At 40.3% G+C, this 20,923-nt stretch overlaps 3 protein-coding genes across 4 annotated transcripts in view; 2 read left to right on the forward strand and 1 right to left on the reverse strand.

The window, feature by feature from the left end:
• The window catches only part of atp11a (ATPase phospholipid transporting 11A), a 47,355-nt gene extending 36,431 nt beyond the window's left edge, over positions 1–10,924 (reverse strand). Inside the window, exons 1-2 of the mRNA XM_055024962.1 lie at positions 10,876–10,924; positions 9,420–9,563 (exon numbers count right to left, since the gene is read on the reverse strand). The gene's annotated coding sequence lies outside the window, so the exon portion shown is untranslated. The remainder of the gene's footprint in view (positions 1–9,419; positions 9,564–10,875) is intronic.
• On the forward strand, positions 470–11,452 carry tubgcp3 (tubulin, gamma complex associated protein 3). Of its 2 annotated transcripts, XM_055024965.1 has the most exons (24): positions 470–889; positions 2,202–2,309; positions 2,711–2,778; positions 2,851–2,928; positions 3,018–3,226; positions 3,794–3,972; positions 4,293–4,405; positions 5,441–5,566; positions 5,653–5,721; positions 5,792–5,924; positions 5,998–6,164; positions 6,782–6,892; positions 6,994–7,102; positions 8,076–8,265; positions 8,352–8,487; positions 8,577–8,645; positions 8,723–8,858; positions 9,441–9,529; positions 9,690–9,821; positions 9,905–10,045; positions 10,205–10,321; positions 10,410–10,504; positions 10,698–10,713; positions 10,895–11,452. In XM_055024965.1, the coding sequence occupies exons 1-24, from the start codon at positions 814–816 to the stop codon at positions 10,964–10,966; spliced, it is 2,739 nt and encodes a 912-aa protein (XP_054880940.1). In that variant the 5' UTR covers positions 470–813; the 3' UTR covers positions 10,967–11,452. The 2 variants fall into 2 exon arrangements, with proteins under 2 accessions (XP_054880940.1, XP_054880941.1); XM_055024966.1 differs by lacking the exon at positions 10,698–10,713 and having other exon boundaries at positions 472–889.
• Positions 11,453–13,009: 1,557 nt separating this feature from the next.
• Positions 13,010–15,665, forward strand: LOC129355413 (zinc finger protein 271-like). The gene is made up of 4 exons (XM_055024975.1): positions 13,010–13,079; positions 13,493–13,562; positions 14,233–14,637; positions 14,716–15,665. The coding sequence occupies exons 1-4, from the start codon at positions 13,042–13,044 to the stop codon at positions 15,595–15,597; spliced, it is 1,395 nt and encodes a 464-aa protein (XP_054880950.1). The 5' UTR covers positions 13,010–13,041; the 3' UTR covers positions 15,598–15,665.
• The last annotated feature ends 5,258 nt before the right edge of the window (positions 15,666–20,923 follow it).

Consider the following 20,923-nt stretch of genomic DNA (forward strand, 5'->3'; position numbering starts at 1 on the left):
TACTTGAGTTATTTACAATATATTTAAATATCCCTAGATGGAATACGCCTCAAAAATTGCAAATAATATATTTTGTAAAGTAAGTGTTTGAGATCAAATCGGAACCACAGCCGCGCTACTTTGTTTCAAGGGGGAAATATTTTCATTAAAATGTCCGTGATCTGTTTCCTAGAGACGCTTTCGGCGGGTTCGTCTAGAATCATTAGTGTCAAGTCAGATAAGATAACAACAACTACTTCTTGTTGTTGTCCTTCAAAATAAATTCTGCTAAGAAATTTGATTAAAAAGATTAAACAAAACATGCCAATATTTGGGGAAGTGTATGCGGTTTTGTTTTCAAACGTTTCAGTCATGTTCTCAATTGAAATATATCAGAAATTCTATGTATTTTTTAAATGCTAGAACTACTTTAAAAATGATTGCTGGTATTGTTTTGATTTAGCATTATATTTGTTAGCTTCTCTTTTATTTTTCAGTGTCTGTTGCTTTTATAATTGGTTATATTTTACTAAGTTTTTATTTAGTATTGAAATTGTTCTGCTTTTTATTTTTCTATAGTTTTTATTCTGTTTTTGGAACTGCAATTATAAATAATTTATTTTCATCTTTTGAGCTTATTTTTTTTTTAGTAATCATTGTTGAGCGTCAGTGCTGTTATTTTGAAACGAACTCGGTCACATACTTCCTGCGCCGTGCTAGCTTGACCCGCTTTGTCAAGATGGCGTTACTAAAACAGGGAGGCTGCAGTTATTTCACATCCTTCTAGCGGATTTATTATTTAGGGAAACGCCAGACACAACATCCACGGACGGGATGGCAAATCTGGACCAGAAATCACCAAATGTTCTGCTGCAGAGCTTGTGTTGCAGGATCACCGGGAAAAGCGAAGGTAGGTCAGTTAACGTTAGCTTGGCCGCCGTATTACCACACTGGATCTTTCAAGGAACCTCCAAGCCAAAGTTCCATTCAAAAACTCGCCACTTTGTTTCAATTAAATGTATTGCGTCTTAGCTGTACTCCATACATACAGCGAATATATCGGGTGATCGGACGGGGAAGGCTCGGGATTTCGGCGTAAACATTTTGGGTCAGATCGCTCGTTATTTATGAATAATTAAAGGGTTTCCACGTCGGTTTCGTGAGTTATAATGACGTAAAACGGTTGAAGTGGATTGGAACTGGACAGAAAATCAACCGAGATGTTCAGATATGTTCAGATATTTTTTACAAAATCAAAACCTCACCAACATGTTAAAATGAAGGCTCACGATTATTGAGACATTATGTGGGCAGGCGGCACGTAGCGGGCTCATGATTCTGCACGTCTCGCTCCTCGGATGTTCGTCTAATTTACTGCCCTGATCGCTTTGATTGACTGTCTCCTCGTTTATCCCAGCTTTTTGTTTATGTGTTAACATTTTAGCCTTCATGCCGAGCAGCTGGAGGTTTTGGCGGCTCCTGGATACACTTGCAGCCTGCTAGCTGCAGGCCCCTGCAGGATAGTCACGCCAAAGACTGTCATCGTGGACGGTGGCTTTTAAATAATTCAGTCCTCTGACTTTTTTTTTTTTTTTTTAAATACATTTTATCACGCCAAAATCACCAACTAAACACTTTGATTTAGGCAGCAAATCATTGTGAGGGTGTTAAAGTAAACACTGCTTTTCACAAATGCAAAAGGTTGAGGATAAAATGTAAAAAAGTGGATAAATGGAAGGAAGAAGCTGTTATCTCTTGCCTTTGACCTCCTCCTCTCCTTATAACTTTCAGCAAATGAATTAAATTTTTCCAATTTAGCAGAGTTAATGTTTAAACAAATCTTGGATTCGGACTGAAACCAGATCCAATTTGAAGTAAGACTAAACCATACCATAAAAAAATAGTTTTGCCCTCACAGATATCTTCTGCTTTTGCTTTTTTGTCAAGTCATGAATCTACTTGCATCGACCAAATTTATTCTGAGGCTACAGCCCTCGCTGCAGCTGTTCTGGTCCATTTCCCCTTCTCTCTCTGCCCTACTTCTCATCCAGCTACTAATGAATAAAGGCCTCTAGTGCAAACAAACCTTAAGAAAAAGAAGCACCTAAATGAGGGTTTGAAGTGTCCAAGTGTGGAGGAATAAATAAAAACATCAAAATATAAGGTAAAACTTTTTTGCATGACGTGCTGCCCTTTTGTTAACCGATCATGTGTTTCTGAAGCCGAAGTCGCCCACCAGTTCCAGTATGCCGTGCGAGTCATTGGCAGCAACTACGCCCCCACCATTGAACGAGACGAGTTCTTGGTGTCGGAGAAGATCAAGAAGGAATGTAAGTGCAGCTCGGACTATTTATGATAGCAGCTTCAAATCATTCTGTACTGCTGATCTTTGGCATTATCTGGAAGCAGAGCAGATAATAAATCCACATTATGTGGGCGTTCTCATTTTTACGCTGGAAAACATTTATTGCACCACAGCTGCTAATCCCAGTGGACTTGTATAGTAGTTGATGAAGCACAGTTAGCAGGAACACATTGATATGCTCTGACGATAAAACACAAAGTGTTTTATTGGATTGCATAGCTCAACACTTCAGAGACTGAGATGATGAGATGTCACTGATTTCTGATTTATTTTAAATCGGACGTTTAAATAAAGTGCAAGAACTCAAAGAAAGCGGCGGCAGAAACTTGCTTTAGCAGTGACAGGAGGTTTTTGTTGCCTTTGCAGTGCTGCGGCAGAGGAGAGAAGCAGAAGCTGCTCTGTTCTCAGAGCTGCACAGGAAGCTTCAGACGCAGGTTTGTGTTTTCTGTTAGCTTTAGCTAACCTCTGTAAACATTTCTATTAATCTATGTTTTGCTGCTCGTCAGGGTGTTCTGAAACATCGCTGGTCAGTTCTCTACCTGCTGCTCAGCCTCTCTGAAGACCCCCGCAAGCCTTCCAGCAGGGTAGGAGAAAGACCCACACGGCGTTATGATCCGACGCTGTTCATCAGCTGAAAGTGAATTTAAAGATGGCTGAAACTATCTTCCCTCAGGTTGGAAACTATGGGGCGCTTTTTGCCCAAGCCCTCCCCAGGGACGCGCACTCCACCCCGTTCTACTGCACCCGACCCCAGAGCTTAGCCCTGAGTTATGGCGAGAGGGGCGCTGGCCTGCCTGGAAGCGTTGGGACCAGTGGGATTTCAAGTCTAGGGGTCTACACGCTGAATGGACCCACACCGACACCACCGCCACTGCTGGCTGGGTGAGGGTTGATGTTCACGCTTCACCCGATATCTTTACACCTCACCTAAGAGGCTTCCAGTAGAAAGTTGTTAATCTGATGTTTCTGTAAAAGTCGAGATACAAGAAGAAGCAATTAGCTCTCACCTTTTAGCCGGAGATGTTATAACAAGTTTATGTGGCATCTGAAGGCCATTTCATCCCATTTGCTCTCATTAATGATGCAGGAGACCTTCAGTCAAAAATTAACCAATAAACACTCTGGGCTGACTTTTTAACTGGGAAGGAGCGACATCAAGGTTTCCAGTCTGAAATGTATGACTTCACCTTAATGGTGCAAAGTGCTGCAAATGGAAGGAGATTATTTAATGCTACGCAAGAAATTAGATACGAGAACTCTGTTAGATTTATGTCAGGGTTCCTTTATAATAATAAATTCAAAAATGAATTTAAAATAAACATTTTTGAACCAAAACTTTGCCACATTTGAGTATTTTTCCAATTTCTTCCTGGCAACCAACTCAATAAATAATCCAACAAAGCTTCAGATTATTTCCAGTACAAACCAAAACCTTTTTGTGTTTTCCAGTCAACCTTCCCAGTCTGCAGCTGCAGTTACTCACTCTCTAGGCTCACGGTTAGCCTGGGCGCTCCCTATAAGCTCCTCCCCTTCAGCCATCTTGGCTCCGCCCACAACCCGGGCACCCCTCGGGCCACTAGTGCCAACCATCAGACCGGCCCGACCTCGCAGAGATGGTGATGCAGCCGGTGAGTAATGTGAACGAACACAAAACTAATAAAGATCAAGATTTTTCTTTGAAATAAATAATTTTTTAAAGCATTAAGTATTGTTTTGAAGTAGTTATTGATGTCACTTTAGTAGTAATCTAACTCACAGAGGCAGACAAAAGAAAAACAGAAATAACCATCAGTGTCACTAACCCCAAAGAAATACAATCCCAAAATGTCTCTGCCATATGAAGTAGAGGGCTGCACGTGTTGGGGAGGTCTCTGTTTGGCCCACTTCTGTTGCAACACCAGAAATGTAACTTTTCAACTATTATATTCGTCTTCTTCTGCCGCTGAAGGTGAGGTCAGCGAGGCGGCGTTGGTGCGGGACATCCTTTATGTCTTCCAGGGAATAGATGGCAAGTTCATCAAGATGAACGCCCAGGACAACGGCTACAAAATGGACAGCAAGGTAGTCCTGAAGCTGAAATCCTTCAACTGGTCATGAGATCTGGACACAATATTCAGAGTGGGACGATGGGATTAGATGATTGTTGATGGCGATTCAGCAGGTCGATCATCAGCATCTCTTGTTTTGTTTTGTCTTCTGTCTATTTATTTTGCTCCTGCCGCTTTGTTGTCATGCCGTCGATGCGACTGGTTCCGTTTTCTCTCAGTGGGGCTAAACATAGGCCTCTGGTCGATGTGCTCCATCAGGACACACTCCCACAGGAGACATAAATAAATTAGCCAAGGACAGAAGTATTTTGGACAAGGATTTTTCTCTTACTTAACCTCGACGCAAAGCTTCTCAGATAAAAGGATTTGTTAAGCAGATGAAAATTTAATGAGTCATTAAATGTGAACTATGCTGGGAAACCAGTCTGTTGATGCTTAGTGGGAATTCTAAGGTAGACTGGCTGCTTGATAGAAGCTGCAGTAATTTTAGTTCTCCATTAATGCCAGTTGCTCGAGGTAAATGTATGACGAAAGACGCATCAACTGCAAAGGCAACACAAACCTACTTACTTAAATGATATAATAAAAAATAAGTAATATACTACTATTCTACAGATTTTTCAGTTAAGCCTTTATACACATTAGACATACATTAAACGATGCAAAAAAAATTGTTTAAAGTTGAAAATAAACCTTTTTGTGCTTACAGTGCAAAACCATAAGATTACTGTAGTGAAATTGAACCAGGTGAAGCTAAATCTGTGCCACTGAAGAGTTTTGGGTTGAACATATTTTCAGACGAACGTGTTTTCATCATAATGTATATCACTTTTTATTTGGTGTTAGCTTAATTGCTGCTCTGAGTCTGTTGTTCTTTCAGCAAATGCTCTTTTTTGAGTCGATACTTTAGTTAATCGATTACTAAATTTGATGACAATTATTTCAATCATCAGTTCATCACAGTTAATCCGCTTAATTGTTTCAGCCCTACAAAAACACAGAAGCAAGTAACATTTACATCAACTTTATATGCTTTTGCCTCTAAAAGGTGGTGCTATGCAAGTCCCTGAGGGACACCAGCAGCAGACTATCTGAACTTGGCTGGCTCCACAACAAAGTCAGGAAGTACACAGATGCCAGAACCTTAGACCGGGCCTTTGGATTGGTGGGGCAGGTGGGTTTGGGTTTGTCATGCATTCATTTTGTCCTTCCTGCGTTTCTTCTTCTTTACTAATTCTCTATTACTGGCAAACTGTGCAGAGCTTCTGTGCGTCGCTTCATCAGGAGCTGAAGGAATACTACAGGCTTCTCTCCGTCCTCCACTCACAGGTAAACACACAGACCGACTGTGTGTGGAGTGTCTGAAATCGCTGTATTGTTGATGTTTGTGTGGTTTTAGTTGCAGGTAGAGGATGAGCAGGGTGTGAACATGTGCACAGAGAGCAGTTTAACTCTGAGGAGGCTTCTGGTCTGGATGTACGACCCCAAAGTGCGACTCAAAACGCTGGCGGCCCTCGTCGACTACTGCCAAGGTGGGTCAAGTTCCTCCTGTGGATTCATGCGGCGCGTTCATCTTTACGTGACCAGATCAGTGTGTGTCTGCAGGTCGTAAGGGAGGAGAGCTGGCCTCTGCAGTTCACGCCTACGGGAAGACGGGAGACCCGCAGATGAGAGCGCTGGTCCAGCACATCCTCAGCCTGGTGTCCCACCCCATTCTCAATTTCCTCTACAGGTGGATATACGACGGAGAGCTGGAGGACACGTACCACGAGGTGCGTTGTTTCCTGTTTGGGCCACATCTGATCAGTGGACTGAAACGCTGCTTAACGAGGTCCTTTTCGAAGAAAAAACTCGTTAAGAGTTTACGGCTCGTTTCGGGAACATTGTTCCCTTCAAATGCTCAGATGTTTGACCCCAACAAATGGCAGCATTAGGTGGAGCTGGAGAGTGGAGAACGAACGCCTATTAAACAAGAACTGATGAGAGCGGCGTAATGGAGACCACCATGATGGATGCGTCTCCTTTTTACCCCCTCAGCCTCTCTCGCATGGTTATTTATGGAACCCAGTTGTCTGTTGCGCTGGAATGGATTTAAGTGCTGTGTTTAAGACGATCCAAATTAAATTATTAAACCTTTCAGAGTAGAAATCACCCAGTAAGCCTCACGCAGTCGGTTGATAAGACATGAAAAATGTTGACTTTTAGAAAAATATTTTAACTGGTGAGTCATTGGCACTAAATGGAATCCTAATAAAAGCTGAAAAATGTAATATGAATACATTATTATTAGAATTATAATATTTATTATAGTGATTAAATATAGTTCATCTTTGTTGCGTAATGGTTTCAAAAGAATCTCTCCTCTTTCAATCTTGTTGTTTGGTTGTAGTTCTTTGTAGCGTCAGACCCAAATGTGAAGACGGATCGTCTGTGGCACGACAAATATTCCCTCAGGAAGTCGATGATCCCCTCGTTCATCACCATGGATCAGGCTCGCAAGGTAGACGCTCACAGACCTCCGTGACAAACGCACGGCGCCATGGAAACAATAGAGAATCACCACAAGAACCAATTATCTTCTTTTTTTAAAATTATTTTTAGGTCCTGCTGATTGGCAAATCTATCAACTTCCTGCATCAAGTTTGTCATGACAGAACGCCGCCGGGCAAAATCACCCCAGCATCCAAACCTGCCGACAGTCCGAAAGATGGTGTTTTCCGCTCTCGTACTTAAATATTTCAGATCAAATGTCTAAAATAGTATTTTTCTTTGGGTTTGTTTTTGAAAATTGTGACAAAAAGAACTGAAAAAATGCGTTATAAAGTTAGGGACTAAATACTTTTTCACAGCACTGTACATATTGAACTCTACAGTGTTGTTGTGGAGTCAGGCATGCTAATGACATCACTGTCCATTCTGTATTGATGATCATATTGACCAATGTTAGTGGACTGGCAGGGATCGATGCTTTTACCGCTCACCGGCTTCATCCTTCTGCCCTTCTGACTGTGGAGGCCAGACCGGTTCTACTTAGCCAGAATTCATTGATCCAGACTCGGTTTGATCTGCAGCTTTTCCTGCAGGTGTATCGCAGAAAATACTGATACATTTGATTGGAAATCCAGTCAAGGTTACGACCTTCTGTTTTGTTTATCAGAGGCATGACCATGCTCCTCATCTGACATCTGACAAGTCCACATTTATTTTTCCATAAACTAACTTCTCATTATCACCTTATTTTTAATCTCTTTTTATTTTTATCTTGAATGTTAAAATGTATATATTTTTGTACAGTTTTGGCTTATGCACTTATTTTACAGGATAAAATTTGGGATTAAACGGGTTTATTACCGTTCTATTTTTAAGAAAATGGCTTGATTTCAAGTTTGTACACACCAGCTAACATTCAATTAACTTGTAAATTAGCAGACGTTTATTTCAAATAACCAATTAGTCCTGATTAATTGTGTCATCTCTAGTAAAACAGATAAATTCTAGTCTGGATTTACATCTTTTCAGTACTTGTCTTTATAATATATATTTTTTTTAGTTTCTTTGCATTATTTTTATTATGTAAATTGCTTAAATATGTTTCGCAACTAAACCTGACTGTAATGGAAAGCGCTTTTATAAGTAAATATTGCTATTTTTGAGATCTGACTCTCCTTTTCACTCTTCTGCAGCTGCGGAGCTGCTGTCTGACCTAGAAGGCGCTTTCCAGGAGAAAATTGACGCGGCTTACTTCGACACGAGTAAATACCTGCTGGACGTTCTGAACCGTAACTACCTGCTGCTGGAGCACCTGCAGGCCATGAGGAGATACCTGCTGCTGGGCCAGGGAGACTTCATCAGGCACCTCATGGACCTGCTAAAGTCTGATTTTCCTCGCCTTCTGAAACAATTAAGCTGTTCCAGCGACCAGCCGGGATGAGGGGTGTAACTGTGTGTTTTCTTGGCAGACCTGAGCTCGCCCGACCCGCCACCACGTTGTACCAACACAACCTGACGGGCATCCTGGAGACGGCGGTCAGGGCCACCAACGCGCAGTTTGACAACGCAGAGATCCTAAAGAGGCTGGACGTTCGCCTGCTGGAGGTACTGCTGCATATTCATCATGAGAAATCCAAGTATTTTGTTTCAGATTCTTGCTGATAGGTGGCGCTGTGTCTACATTTTGGCTTCAGGTGTCTCCCGGTGATACGGGCTGGGACGTTTTCAGTCTGGATTATCACGTTGATGGACCCATTGCAACAGTAACGCTCATCTCTGAAAATCACTTATTGACCAAACGTTAACCTGCTTCTAAGATATATTTCTTTATGGTCATCAGGTGTTCACCAGAGAGTGTATGGGTCACTACCTCAGAGTGTTTAACTTCCTGTGGAGAGCCAAGCGAATGGAGTACACACTGACAGACATCTGGAAGGGACAGATGTGCAACGCCAAGCTGCTCAAAACCATGCCTGGTATATTCCACACACACGCGCCATCTTGCTCAAATACCCTTTACACTTTGTTTTGAAGGATGATGCTTATTAAGAATTCAGTCAGCACTTTATATGCACATAAAACGAGTTAAACTACCTGAGGCTTTAATGCGTTTTACTCTTTACTGATGCCCTCATATATTAACTGTTGATTTAAGAAAAATAAAAAAAATAAAACTAGTTTTTAAAACTCAAATTATTGAATGATAATATTGTTGTTTTGAGACCATTTCCAAGTAACGTATTGCATGTTTGCTCACTCAAAGACCAATAAAGTTTGATCAAAGAACACTCAACACAGGAACTGGAAGGCATTTTTTAAAAATCTAAAATGTAAACGAAATAACCAAAAACGAATGTAAATGGAAAAAAACACGCAGCCGAAAACATAACTGAAACAGATTATGAAGTACATGTAAAGAATATTGCTCTTCAGAAAATATTAGGATGGAAATGATCACATTCATTAGATTAAATTTTTTTTTTAATGTAATTGCTGAATTTAACCTTGTTTTTACTTCATGGGTAATTTGTCTGTACCTGTCCTCCCTCGCCCTCCAGAGCTCTCTGGTGTGCTGCACCAATGTCACATCCTGGCCTCTGAAATGGTTCACTTCATCCACCAGATGCAGTACTACATCACCTTTGAGGTCAGACCATTAGCTCTGCTGCCACCGCAATGCTCTGCAAGACAGAAAACCAGCAGCTGCAGACGGACATGTTGCTTCAAAATAATTACTCTGTTCATTAAGTGGGTTTTAAATATTAAGTGCCCAAGTTGACTCGTATAAACTGTGTGTGGGTGTGTAGGTGCTGGAGTGCTCATGGGACGAGCTGTGGAACAAAGTGCAGCAGGCCCAGGACCTCGACCACATCATCGCTGCTCACGATGTCTTCCTGGACACCATCATCTCCAGATGTCTGCTGGACAACAACAGCAGGGTGACGCAGCGTTTTCTACTCTGCTTCATCTCCCTTCCCTTTTGACTCACTGGACTCATTCCTGCTTTTATCTCTCCATCTAGTCCCTTTTGAACCAGCTGAGGGCCATATTTGACCAAATTATCGAGTTTCAAAATGCGCAGGACTCGCTGTACCGCTCAGCGCTGGAGGAGCTCACCCTGCGGCTGCAGTTTGAGGAGAAGAAGCGGCAAAGGGAAGAGGAGGTGAGATGTGGAGATGAGCTGAAACACACACAGATCTCTCTTTCTTTGGGAAGATATTCCCCTTTGAAAAAAAAAAAAGGAAAATGTGCAAAGATGACAACCTTGTGGCACTGAATAGTGAAGCATCCCATCAGGACTGACGTCTGTCTGCTGGTTCAGGGCGAGTGGGGCGTGACGGCAGAACAGGAAGCGGAAGAGAAGAGGCGGATTCAGGAGTTTCAGGACACCATACCGAAGATGCGATCCCAGCTTCGTATCCTCACCCACTTCTACCAGGTTCTGTCCGATTTTCCCCGTCGTAGATCCGACTCCGTGTTTGGCTGATCCAGCAGCTAATGTCTTCTTCCTGCTTCCATCTGTTCAGAGCATCGTCCAGCAGTTCCTTGTGCTGCTGATGACCAGTTCAGACGAGAGTCTGCGCTTCCTCAGTTTCAGGCTGGATTTCAACGAGCATTACAGGTCCGACTGCTGAAACTCAAAGTAATCTCTGTTTACAGCTGATTGACTTTGAAATCAGCTCTGTCTCCTAATTGAAACAAGGTCACACACAACACCTTACGGATCAGGGAGTGTGGGGAAGTCTCTGTTTTACACCTAGCTTTTTTTTTTCATTTTTAATTTCACTTGTGTTTCCTTTTCAACTGACCGACAGAGGAGCGTGGAGTCAGGTGAGGCTGAAGGGCTCTTAGAGCAACAGCAGGACACTTTAGGTAGATTTTTCTTTTCCCCCTATTGGGAAAAATAAAAAGCACCCAATAGTCGATTAGTTGAGGAGAAATGTGTGTTCTCACCTCAACATTTTCTGCAGCAAAGCCACTTTTCTGAATTACCTGATTGGATTTCCATCAGGGCCAGAGAGCCGAGGCTGCGGGCGTCGCTGGGCGCCACCAGAGGCCGACGTCTGTCAAACATCTGACGTGAGGACAGCAGCTCGGAACGGCCGACGCTTCCCATCACAGGCCGGGGAGTGACGTCACGCACACACGCCACCTCCGCCCACTGCTCTGGAGACGCCTCGAAGGGGAAAAGCATCTGGAGCAGACCAACCCTGACAGGATCTGGACTTGAAATGAGAATTCTGAAAAGAAAAACAAAATAAATTGATTTAGTTTGAATGAGGAAATGAAAGACGCAGCCGTCGGACTGAGCTGTCCAGGTCTTCACATGGCATGCCTTACTAAAGGAGGGAAAACTATTTCTCAGCCTGGTTGCCAAGTCCAGTCCCAACACACAACGTTTGTACATAGTGTAAAACAAAAGTGTATGTTTGTGTTGAAGTTTCTCTACACATCCACATGTGGCTTTCTGTCTTCCCACTAGAGAGCGACCAGTTTGAATCTGAGGTGCATTTCTTTTCCATTTTGTTTTAATAGAGGTTATTAAAATAATACAATCTATTAACTGTTAGTACTATTCTTCAGTAAATCTGGTTTTTTCAAAACAAAGTTGTAGTAGTTTGGAGAAAAGCAACCAGCCAAGCTGAAGGAACAAACTTGGGATGTTTTATTACGATCATATTCACTTTCCCTTAAAAGGGCGTACATCATATTTACAGACTCACAGCAAATAATATATTTAAAGTGTGAAACATCAATTACAATCAGATCTTTAAATTTTTTTATTTGTCAAGACAGCTCAGTCTTTTATGAATATTTTTCTCACGTTAACAGAGTCTTGAATAATTCATTCAAAATAGGAAATAATTGTCAATGTGGATGATAGCATAGTGTCTGTACTGATGGAAGAATTTAATCTGTGCAGAAAAGATGGAAGTAAACAGCCGAACAATGAATTTCTCCTCAATTTAAAAAAAAAAATAGTGATGTATGCCCTTTTAAAAGCTGATTACTCTCAGTTTAGCTTGTTCACAATCATATGACATTTAAGACACACAAGTGATACCCCTCAAATTTACAGAGAACCTAAGGGCAGAATTAATCCATTGAAATGGTCTTCATAATTTATTTATTTATAGTTTTCAACCAAATAAGGAATCTGAAATGACTTAATTTGTATTTTAAATGTTTCTTTCCTTTTCATTTTGAACTATAAATGTTTCTTCCTTCTCAGAGGCTTATCATTAAATACAATTGTCAAAAAAAAAAAGACACAGGAACTATTTCTTTTAAATTGTACATATTTCTACATAGAAAAAAAATCAATGTCTAAATAAGTATTTGTCAGAAGATGTTTACTTGGACAGCTTATTTTTCACAAGCAGGTCTATTCCCACTGTAATATTCGAGCATTTAAGTTAGGTCTGCTACATTTATTCAAGATAATCTCGAATGTAGATCACGAAGTGAGGGAGCCGTGGTCCGACATCAGGCATGATTTAAAAACAGCTCATGTTTCTCTTCAATGTCTCAAAAGTAGCCGTTCATTTGGTGCCGAACGGTACAACAGCACTGCTGTTGGGTGACAAACCTTTTACTTCTGCAGGTGGAGGAAATATTTCAGGTTTTTGGTTATCGCCACATTTCGCCCCTCCACATCAGAGCAGGTATACTTTGGTAAGACGCAGACATTTCTCTGAGTGTAACCTGACTGAATTGGAGGTCTGGACTTGTATGTTGTCTGGTCTTGGAAATTCATTGGGTAGCTCATAAAGTAATGCAAATCCACCCTACTTCTTTAATAAAATGTATTTTTTCCAACAAAAAAAAGTGTCATTACTAATACTTTTCTGCACATTTCTTGAGGTGATGCTTTGGGATTTGATTTTTGACTAATAATGCCACCTGCTGGTCAAAGGGCAGAAGTGACAATGACATTAAAAGGTTTCCCATCCTAATTTGTCCTTTAATTTTCATTGGAACTTCAAATAAAAAGTATCTTTAATACAGAAATGTCATATTAAGTCTTATGCAAATAAAACTACTTAAGATGGCTCAATGGTTTTTTAAAAAAATATATACAGTTAAAATGTTTATGGAGCTGTAATCTTTTGAACAATGCTACCTTGGAAACCATAAGAGCATCTGTCAAATGTAAATATGACAAAGATCACCTGCAGAGGTCTGTCAAATAAATTGTAAGTAAAGGCTTATTTTTTATAATTTACATTTGTAATAATTTACACTGACGTTTAATAATTCACTTTGCACTATATGTAGAATCATGTCATTAAATGTGCAAAGTAGAAATCATCTCTGATTCTCATTTATCACTATTAACATGAATGAGTTTACAAAGCATCTGTTTAATTGGATAGTTAGCTTATGAAAACTTTTTAAAATAATAACAGAAATGAGAACTTTTCTGAGTAATTAGGGAAAATATTTAACTTTGGTAAAGCTAGCTGACATAAAGCTGGAAGTTAAGACTGTTTTAAAATCATAATGAGTGAAGTCAGGATAAATATCTAGTTTCAACTAAAACTATTGCCACTGCTATGCAAATAAAGTCAGTTCTATTTTACATATTATGCATGTCTGTTTTACGCAGAACTGAAATGGAGGAATGTCTATTGGAAGAGAAGGCTGGTGTTACCAGCACAGTGACATCACTAGAAGAGGTTTGTTTTTAAAAGTTGTGGGAAACTGAGTGCTACTTTTTTTTTTTTTTTTTTTTTTTTAATAGTTTTCCTGCATTTAGTTTGAATGTTCTCTCTGTGCATGCATGAGGTTTCTCTGTGCACTCTGGCTTCGTGCCACACTTCAAAAACATTTTTTTTTTATTTGGGTTCTTTGAATTGCTCTCAGTATTCTTTATAGTCCAAAGAACCATCTTTGCCTTCAGTCCAGACAATAAAAAAAACAACACTTTTTTGGAGCAATGTTACATGACTTGTCACTTTGCTAAACATTTAACTATAGAAGAGGGTTTTGTTTTACAAATAGTTTTGGGCTAAAAGCAACATATAAAAGGTTTTCCACCTTTTTCTCTCCAGAATCATGCATCATACCTATTTTACAACCATCAAAGAATTCTGACACATTCGTTGATTATCCACAGCAACATCTTTTAGATTTTTCCTTACGCTAAATATTTATTACTAAGGCAATTTTTCGAGTGTCTGTACAGCTTAATTTCAGTGACAGTAACCTATTTTTCAATAATCTGTTCTCCAATTCTGCTTCTGCTGAATTATGTTATGTCTTTTGCTAAATTTTATTATTGTACAATAAAATTTGACAAATTTTACAATAATCTTATTGTAATTTTTTACTATTGTACTTTTTCAGCGAATCCACACTGGTGAAAAGTCTTATAGCTTTAGTCAGTGTGAGAAGACATTCACAGATTCTTCAGACCTGAAGCGTCATCAGCGAAGCCACACTGGTGAGAAGCCTTATAGCTGCAGTCAGTGTGAGAAGAGATTCAGAAATTCTTATGACCTGAAGTATCATCAGCGAAGCCACACTGGTGAAAAGCCTTATAGCTGCAGTCAGTGTGAGAAGAGATTCAGAAATTCTTCAGGCCTGAAGTATCATCAGCGAAGCCACACTGGTGAAAAGCCTTATAGCTGCAGTCAGTGTGAGAAGAGATTCAGAAATTCTTCAGGCCTGAAGTATCATCAGCGAAGCCACACTGGTGAGAAGCCTTATAGCTGCAGTCAGTGTGAGAAGAGATTCAGATGTTCTTCAGGCCTGAAGAGTATCAGCGAATCCACACGGTGAAAAGTCTTATAGCTGCAGTCAGTGTGAGAAGAGAGAATTTCTTCAGACCTGAAGCGTCATCAGCGAAGCCACACTGGTGAAAAGCCTCATAGCTGCAGTCAGTGTGAAAAGAGATTCAGATGTTCTTCAGACCTGAAGCGTCATCAGCGAAGCCACACTGGTGAAAAGCCTCATAGCTGCAGTCAGTGTGAAAAGAGATTCAGATATTCTTCAGACCTGAAGTGTCATCAGCGAATCCACACCGGTGAAAAGCCTCATAGCTGCAGTCAGTGTGAGAAAAGATTCAGATATTCTTCAGACCTGAAGTGTCATCAGCGAAGCCACACTGGTGAGAAGCCTTATAGCTGCAGTCAGTGTGAGAAAAGATTCAGAAATTCTTCAATCCTGAAGTGTCATCAGCGAAGCCACACTGGTGAAAAGCCTCATAGCTGCAGTCAGTGTGAGAAGAGATTCAGAAATTCTTCAGGCCTGAAGTATCATCAGCAAAGCCACACTGGTGAAAAGTCTTATAGCTGCAGTCAGTGTGAGAAGAGATTCAGATATTCTTATGACCTGAAGTGTCATCAGCGAAGCCACACTGGTGAGAAGCCTTATAGCTGCAGTCAGTGTGAGAAGAGATTCAGATGTTCTTCAGGCCTGAAGAGTCATCAGCGAATCCACACCGGTGAAAAGCCTTATAGCTGCAGTCAGTGTGAGAAGAGATTCAGATATTCTTCAGACCTGAAGTGTCATCAGCGAAGCCACACTGGTGAAAAGCCTTATAGCTGCAGTCAGTGTGAGAAAAGATTCAGAAATTCTTATGACCTGAAGTGTCATCAGCGAAGCCACACTGGTGAAAAGCCTTATAGCTGCAGTCAGTGTGAGAAAAGATTCAGAAATTCTTCAGGCCTGAAGCGTCATCAGCGAATCCACACAGAAGAAAAAGCCTGATGCATGCAAGACAAGTGAAAGAACTTCTTTCTATCACGATGGTGACATGTCTTATATTAATAATAATTACAAGCATGCAAATAAATTGTCATGTTGTCCTTTTTTGTAGCAAAAACAAAGATACTGTCGGGATCTGGGCTTGTAGAGTTTGGTTTTGGAATTTTGTCATTTACTATTGTACTTTTCCAAATATTTCAGGATATATATAAATATATCTTGTTAAGCTCGTTAACAGGTCACCTTGACCTGAGTGAGACGAAGCTGCCGCACAGGTTTAAAACCTGAGCACCAAGCATCTTGGCGCTCGTGTTGTGTTTACAGCTGGCTCAGGAAAACCATTGCTGACTATTAATTTGTTACATGAGCAATGGTTTCATAAGACCGAGACATTTCTGACTCTTCTAACGCAGTAATTTGCGATAGAAGACGAAGCTGGTGACGAAGTACTCTCACCAGGTGTTTGTCCCAGAGTAAACTTACTTTATATTTTCTTTTTATGTTTTTGTTCATGACAATAAAAAACAAAAAAATAAATACTACTTACTACTTTTTTAAATATTTTAGAATTATTTTTCCAGTTTATAAAAAAAAAAAAAAATACATGAATGAATGATGAAACCTTCCAAAAAAAGCCACTAGAGGTAGCAAGAGTCTTTTTATTCAATTTTTACTTGCTCAATAAGCCTTATTACTGTGGTTTTAGATTCCTGGTTTCATGCAGCGAGATTTTCACACTTTAAATTATATTGTGAATTAAAACGTAATTGGTCTCCACATCTTACTGATGAGCTGTCCTCTTTCCAGCTGCGAGATCTTATTCAACTGGTTTCATTTCCGTCCAGGACTTGTGAAAGTGTGCGTGCCTCATTTGTGAGTAAATACCTGCTTACTTGTCCGCAGAGCCGTCGCTTCAGGCACATATAAAGGAAGCTCCCTCATCTTTCTGGATAACAGTTTGAGAAAATTGTCAATTTGAGAAGCCAGAGCGGCGAGGCACTTGACTGCTGAACTGGAACGGCATTTTTCTTCCTTCTGCACACTCCTCCATCTCTTTGTGTCTGATGTGATATATCTGAGTGTATAGAAGTGTTTGTGAGTGCATCGGTCAGTGACAACGAAATGGTTTCTGATCTCTCTAGACATTTCTCCTAGTATTCCCAAAGCCGTGGGTGTGATTTTTTTCCCCCTCCTCAAAAATAGCTTTGCACTGCTGACCTTTATATTGAACAAGACTTCCGTGGAAAAAAAAAACAGACCTGGTATCAGTCTATTCCCATCATGTTAGTGGTTCTCGCAGGTCCTGGCAGCCTTGGAGGGTGTGAGCCTGGTCATGCGCCTACACTTCACAGAATCAGAAAAGAAGCACATGTTGCATGTTGTGCATGCTTGAACGTTTCTATTCTTTTACTGTAAATTTAGCAGCCTACCTGCCGATATCTTCTGCAGCTGCTACACAATTTAAATCAATATTTACAGCCAGTGTGTCAGTCATCAAAATCCTATAGCTGATGGTCAAACAGAGGTCATCCAGTGAGATCTGCCAACACTCAGATTTGCTCAGATATATCGACGTTTGGAGATTTCTGCAAGGCATGAGAGTAGTTTCAAGCAGTGTTGAAGACAAGACTTGCTTCCATTTTCATTTGGATTACATATGGTGAAATTGGAGCTGGACAATAAATGAATAATATTTTTCAAATTTCAGCATCAAATCAGATGCTCAAATTTTTGTTGGGCTGAAATCACAAAATGTTACATGATTGATGTCACTATGGTCAATATTTTGGCTTATTTCTGCAGCACAATAAAAACTGATTGACTTAATATCAAAAAAAAAAAAGAATGACAAAACCAAGTCACGTTGTTATGGCCTTCCTACAAAGATACATGACCTAGGGATGAAGAATATCTTTGTATCCTTTCACCGTTCCCAATTTTATCCAGTGTGAAAGACACAGCTGGTTCAATTCCCTGTGACTCATTCAAACCGTGATTTTCTGTTGTTCGTCCTTCCAGCTGGGTTTGAAGGTGAGACAGGGAAAAAAAAAAAAAAAAGAAACGAGAATGTCTCTGTGTATGTTGTCAAGCCTAAAACAGACAGATGACATTTACTGGCATTTCCGGCAGTAGGTGTGTTTGAGAGAATCTTATCAAAAGGATGAATTCTTGTCGCTCCTTTTCATTGCTATTGTTTCTGATCGCTGCCAGCTGGACCCTGGTTTTGATGTAAAACATAGAGGCTACAATACACAACATGCCAGCTTTAGCATGCAATTTCTGCAGGTTGGGAAATGATTCACCTCCCTTCACCTCCCTGGTTTGCTGTTTACTTTAACAAGAGTCTGGAGGACAAATCTGCATAAAAAAAAAAGAAAAATGCTTTTGCATTTGTTGAATTATGATTAGGCTTATTGGAGCTGCGGACTGTAATTAAATCAGCATAAAGAACATAAAGTGTGTGATAATATCCAGCTTTGTGTTTTGTTGCTTCAGAAAAGGCTTTGCAGATATTTCTGCAGCTGAACAGTGGAGGATTTTATAATCATGACATTGACCTCTATGTGGCCCTGGAGTTCATACTTTTATTTATTTATTTAGAGAGAACCTGTCTGACAACAGGAAGTTGGTTAACACTTCCTGTCAGCCAGCAGGAAGTGTTCACACTGTATGCAAATGTGGTTCAAATGTGATTTTTTTGGCCAATATGTGGCACATAGCTGATTTTCTCAGGGCAGACTAAACAACCCAATTCCGATCTTTTCACTCAAAAATATACGATTTATATCATTTCCACTAAATCGGATACATATCCGATAGATTTCAAATGTCTTCAAGTTTTTGCGTAATTGAAGTGAGACATGCATCATAATTCTGCACCAGCAGAAGCCTGTTCCACTGAAGTGCATCACTCCCTATCCCATCACTCTTGGTTTCAACTACACATCCAGACTTCTCTACAGAAATTTCAGTCAGTGCTCCACTAAAGACTGTTGCTATTATCGACATCGATTATCGATGATGCGAATTCAAAATGAAAAGCAAAAAGCCCTCTAGAGCAGAATAAGGTGTTGAAAACAAGACAAATCACCAGCACATTTGAATCTCCATCTTTCTCCTCTGCTTTCTGTTTTCAAACTCTCAGACAGCTGGGCTTACTTCAAATCAGCTGGATTTCTTGATGTTTCAACAGAGTTACCTTCTTTTTCTCTCTCTCGCTTCTGTATTATCTCGACTCCTCCACATCGCTTGACAGCTTTGCTCTGATGTTCCCCATTTTGAATTTTAAGCAAGCCTCACACCCATACAATTCAGCCCTGGCTTATGCGTCTCATCTATCATCTGCCTCAGCCACTCCTCTGTCAGTGAGATAAAGCAGCGTTTGGGCTGCACCAAGACTGCGTTGTGTTCACCTGGAAACCGAGTAAGCAAAAGAAGTAAGAAAAAAATAAGTTAAATATCCCTTACAAGATCTCATTGTGGAGTCAGCCTCCTGAAATTGTGTTTTGGGAGATATCTCAGGGTGGTCAGCCCAGCAGATAGGCAGCAAGTGGGGCAGGGGGTTTCTCAGACAGTTCCAGCTGAGCTGCCATCGCCCTCTGATCTAAGTATTTTCACTTGTAAAAGGAGTCCGCATGACAGCAGAGCCGCTCGTCTACAATCTGTGGAGAAACATGACGCTGCAGGCTTGGCTGGAAGCTGTCAGACTCGGCTCACACCCACCACATTCTCTGTTCAAGGCTACAGAGACTTACAGTCTTCTGCTACGGGGAGGATCTCTACAGGAATCTCGCCCATCGTTAGTTCAAGTCAGGCCTGACAAATTTGGGGGACTGAATTTTTTTTTTGGTCCCCCCCTGTTCTTTTGTGACTGGCAGTTCTTTGTCCCACTTTTCGTAGCTGTGACAGATTCCTCTCACAGGCCCACAAGTGCTTCTGAAAGCTGGGACGATTAAGGAGCTTAATGTGCTTTGTATTTTGTTCCGTCTTCATTTATACACACACACACACACATATATATATATATATATATATATATATAAGTATAAACTCAGAGATAAAAATAACTGTAGACTATTAGAAATACATTATGAGATGAAAATAAACTAATAATTACATTTATTTTTCAAAGTAAAAAATATACATTTCATTGCTAATAATGCAACAATACAGAATTTATTTAGTCAACACTTGATTATTTGCAGCAAAGGATGCATCTGCAGCTGAAAAATACTTCAAACATCAACATGTGAAAAGTTCAGCCCTTTCTGCTGGACTTATCAATACAGCGTTGAGCTGATCTGTTGATTTCTTTTTAGCTTAATCGATTAATGATTGGGTAGCAAAAGGTGATCATTAGGAGATTTTATTAGGAGATTTGGTTTACAGAATTTAAACCACATGAAACTACAACTATGAGTTTGGGGACTTCAAGGGTTGGACATATTTACAAGCAATGGCTATTTCATTTTAAATGCTTATAATGTTTTAACAACTTCGGTTTCATTACAACACTTTCTTTGTTCATATATTCCTACCACAACACACCACAGCTAATCTGATGAACTCATGAGATGCAGAAAGTAATGAAAATAGTGGAGACTGAATATAGGCTGCAGGAGAGACACTGCTGTTCCTTTGCTAAGTGCTATTTGATCTGTACGTAATTATGTTTCATTCTACATCTTTTAGCATAGATCACATAAAGTATAAAACACACTTCCCCTTGAAAAGATCATAACAAAATCTTAAAAAGGGATTTTACACTTTTGTAAGAGCACAAAAGTGCAAAAATATGTCCAAAAGTAAATATCTCTCCAAACATCAGTCATATGTCAATGCTATTAAATTCACAGCACATCCATACCAAAACTTAACACATTTAGTTAAGTTGTTATTTACTGCAACAGACCAAAGAACTGAGTGAAGTAACAGCTGATCAAAATCTCCACGGCAGACATGGCTTTAGGCAAATGTGATTTCAGTCACTGACTTTGGCATTTGTGCTGCATTCAAACTTTAAAGATATTTATTCAGCCTGGATGGTCAGACGGATTGATGGACGTGTTAAAGGACGGGCCGAGAATCGTTTATTTGCACCCACGTATTCATTCGCATGCCCAGAACTTCTCCCATCAGTCATGAGGCCTGATGGGAGAAGCTGTCTGCAAGCTGGAAATGCCACCGTCTCTTTTACTGACAGACAGCAAAAACAGAAGGAGAGCCAGATCGCCGGGCAGAGGGAAGTGGGAGGAAACAGGTGGGTTTATTTGTTTATGCTTGGCCGTCTTGCAAGTTTCTGATGGAAATACTGCTTCAAGTTTTATTA

This window comes from Poeciliopsis prolifica, unplaced genomic scaffold, assembly GCF_027474105.1.
Source record: "Poeciliopsis prolifica strain line A6 unplaced genomic scaffold, Auburn_PproV2 SCAFFOLD134, whole genome shotgun sequence".
In the NCBI taxonomy this organism is placed as follows: Eukaryota; Metazoa; Chordata; class Actinopteri; order Cyprinodontiformes; family Poeciliidae; genus Poeciliopsis; species Poeciliopsis prolifica.

Excerpts from the sequence above, each read along its gene's own strand:
- LOC129355413 (XM_055024975.1), top strand. The coding sequence starts at position 13,042 with ATGACAAAGATCACCTGCAGAGGTCTGTCAAATAAATT. Across the intron at positions 13,563-14,232 it reads CAGTGACATCACTAGAAGAG|CGAATCCACACTGGTGAAAA; the intron begins GTTTGTTTTTAA and ends GTACTTTTTCAG. Across the intron at positions 14,638-14,715 it reads GATTCAGATGTTCTTCAGGC|CTGAAGCGTCATCAGCGAAG; the intron begins CTGAAGAGTATC and ends ATTTCTTCAGAC.
- tubgcp3 (XM_055024965.1), top strand. The coding sequence starts at position 814 with ATGGCAAATCTGGACCAGAAATCACCAAATGTTCTGCTGCAGAGCTTG. Across the intron at positions 2,929-3,017 it reads CCCGCAAGCCTTCCAGCAGG|GTTGGAAACTATGGGGCGCT; the intron begins GTAGGAGAAAGA and ends ATCTTCCCTCAG. Across the intron at positions 9,822-9,904 it reads TGCTGGACAACAACAGCAGG|TCCCTTTTGAACCAGCTGAG; the intron begins GTGACGCAGCGT and ends CTCTCCATCTAG.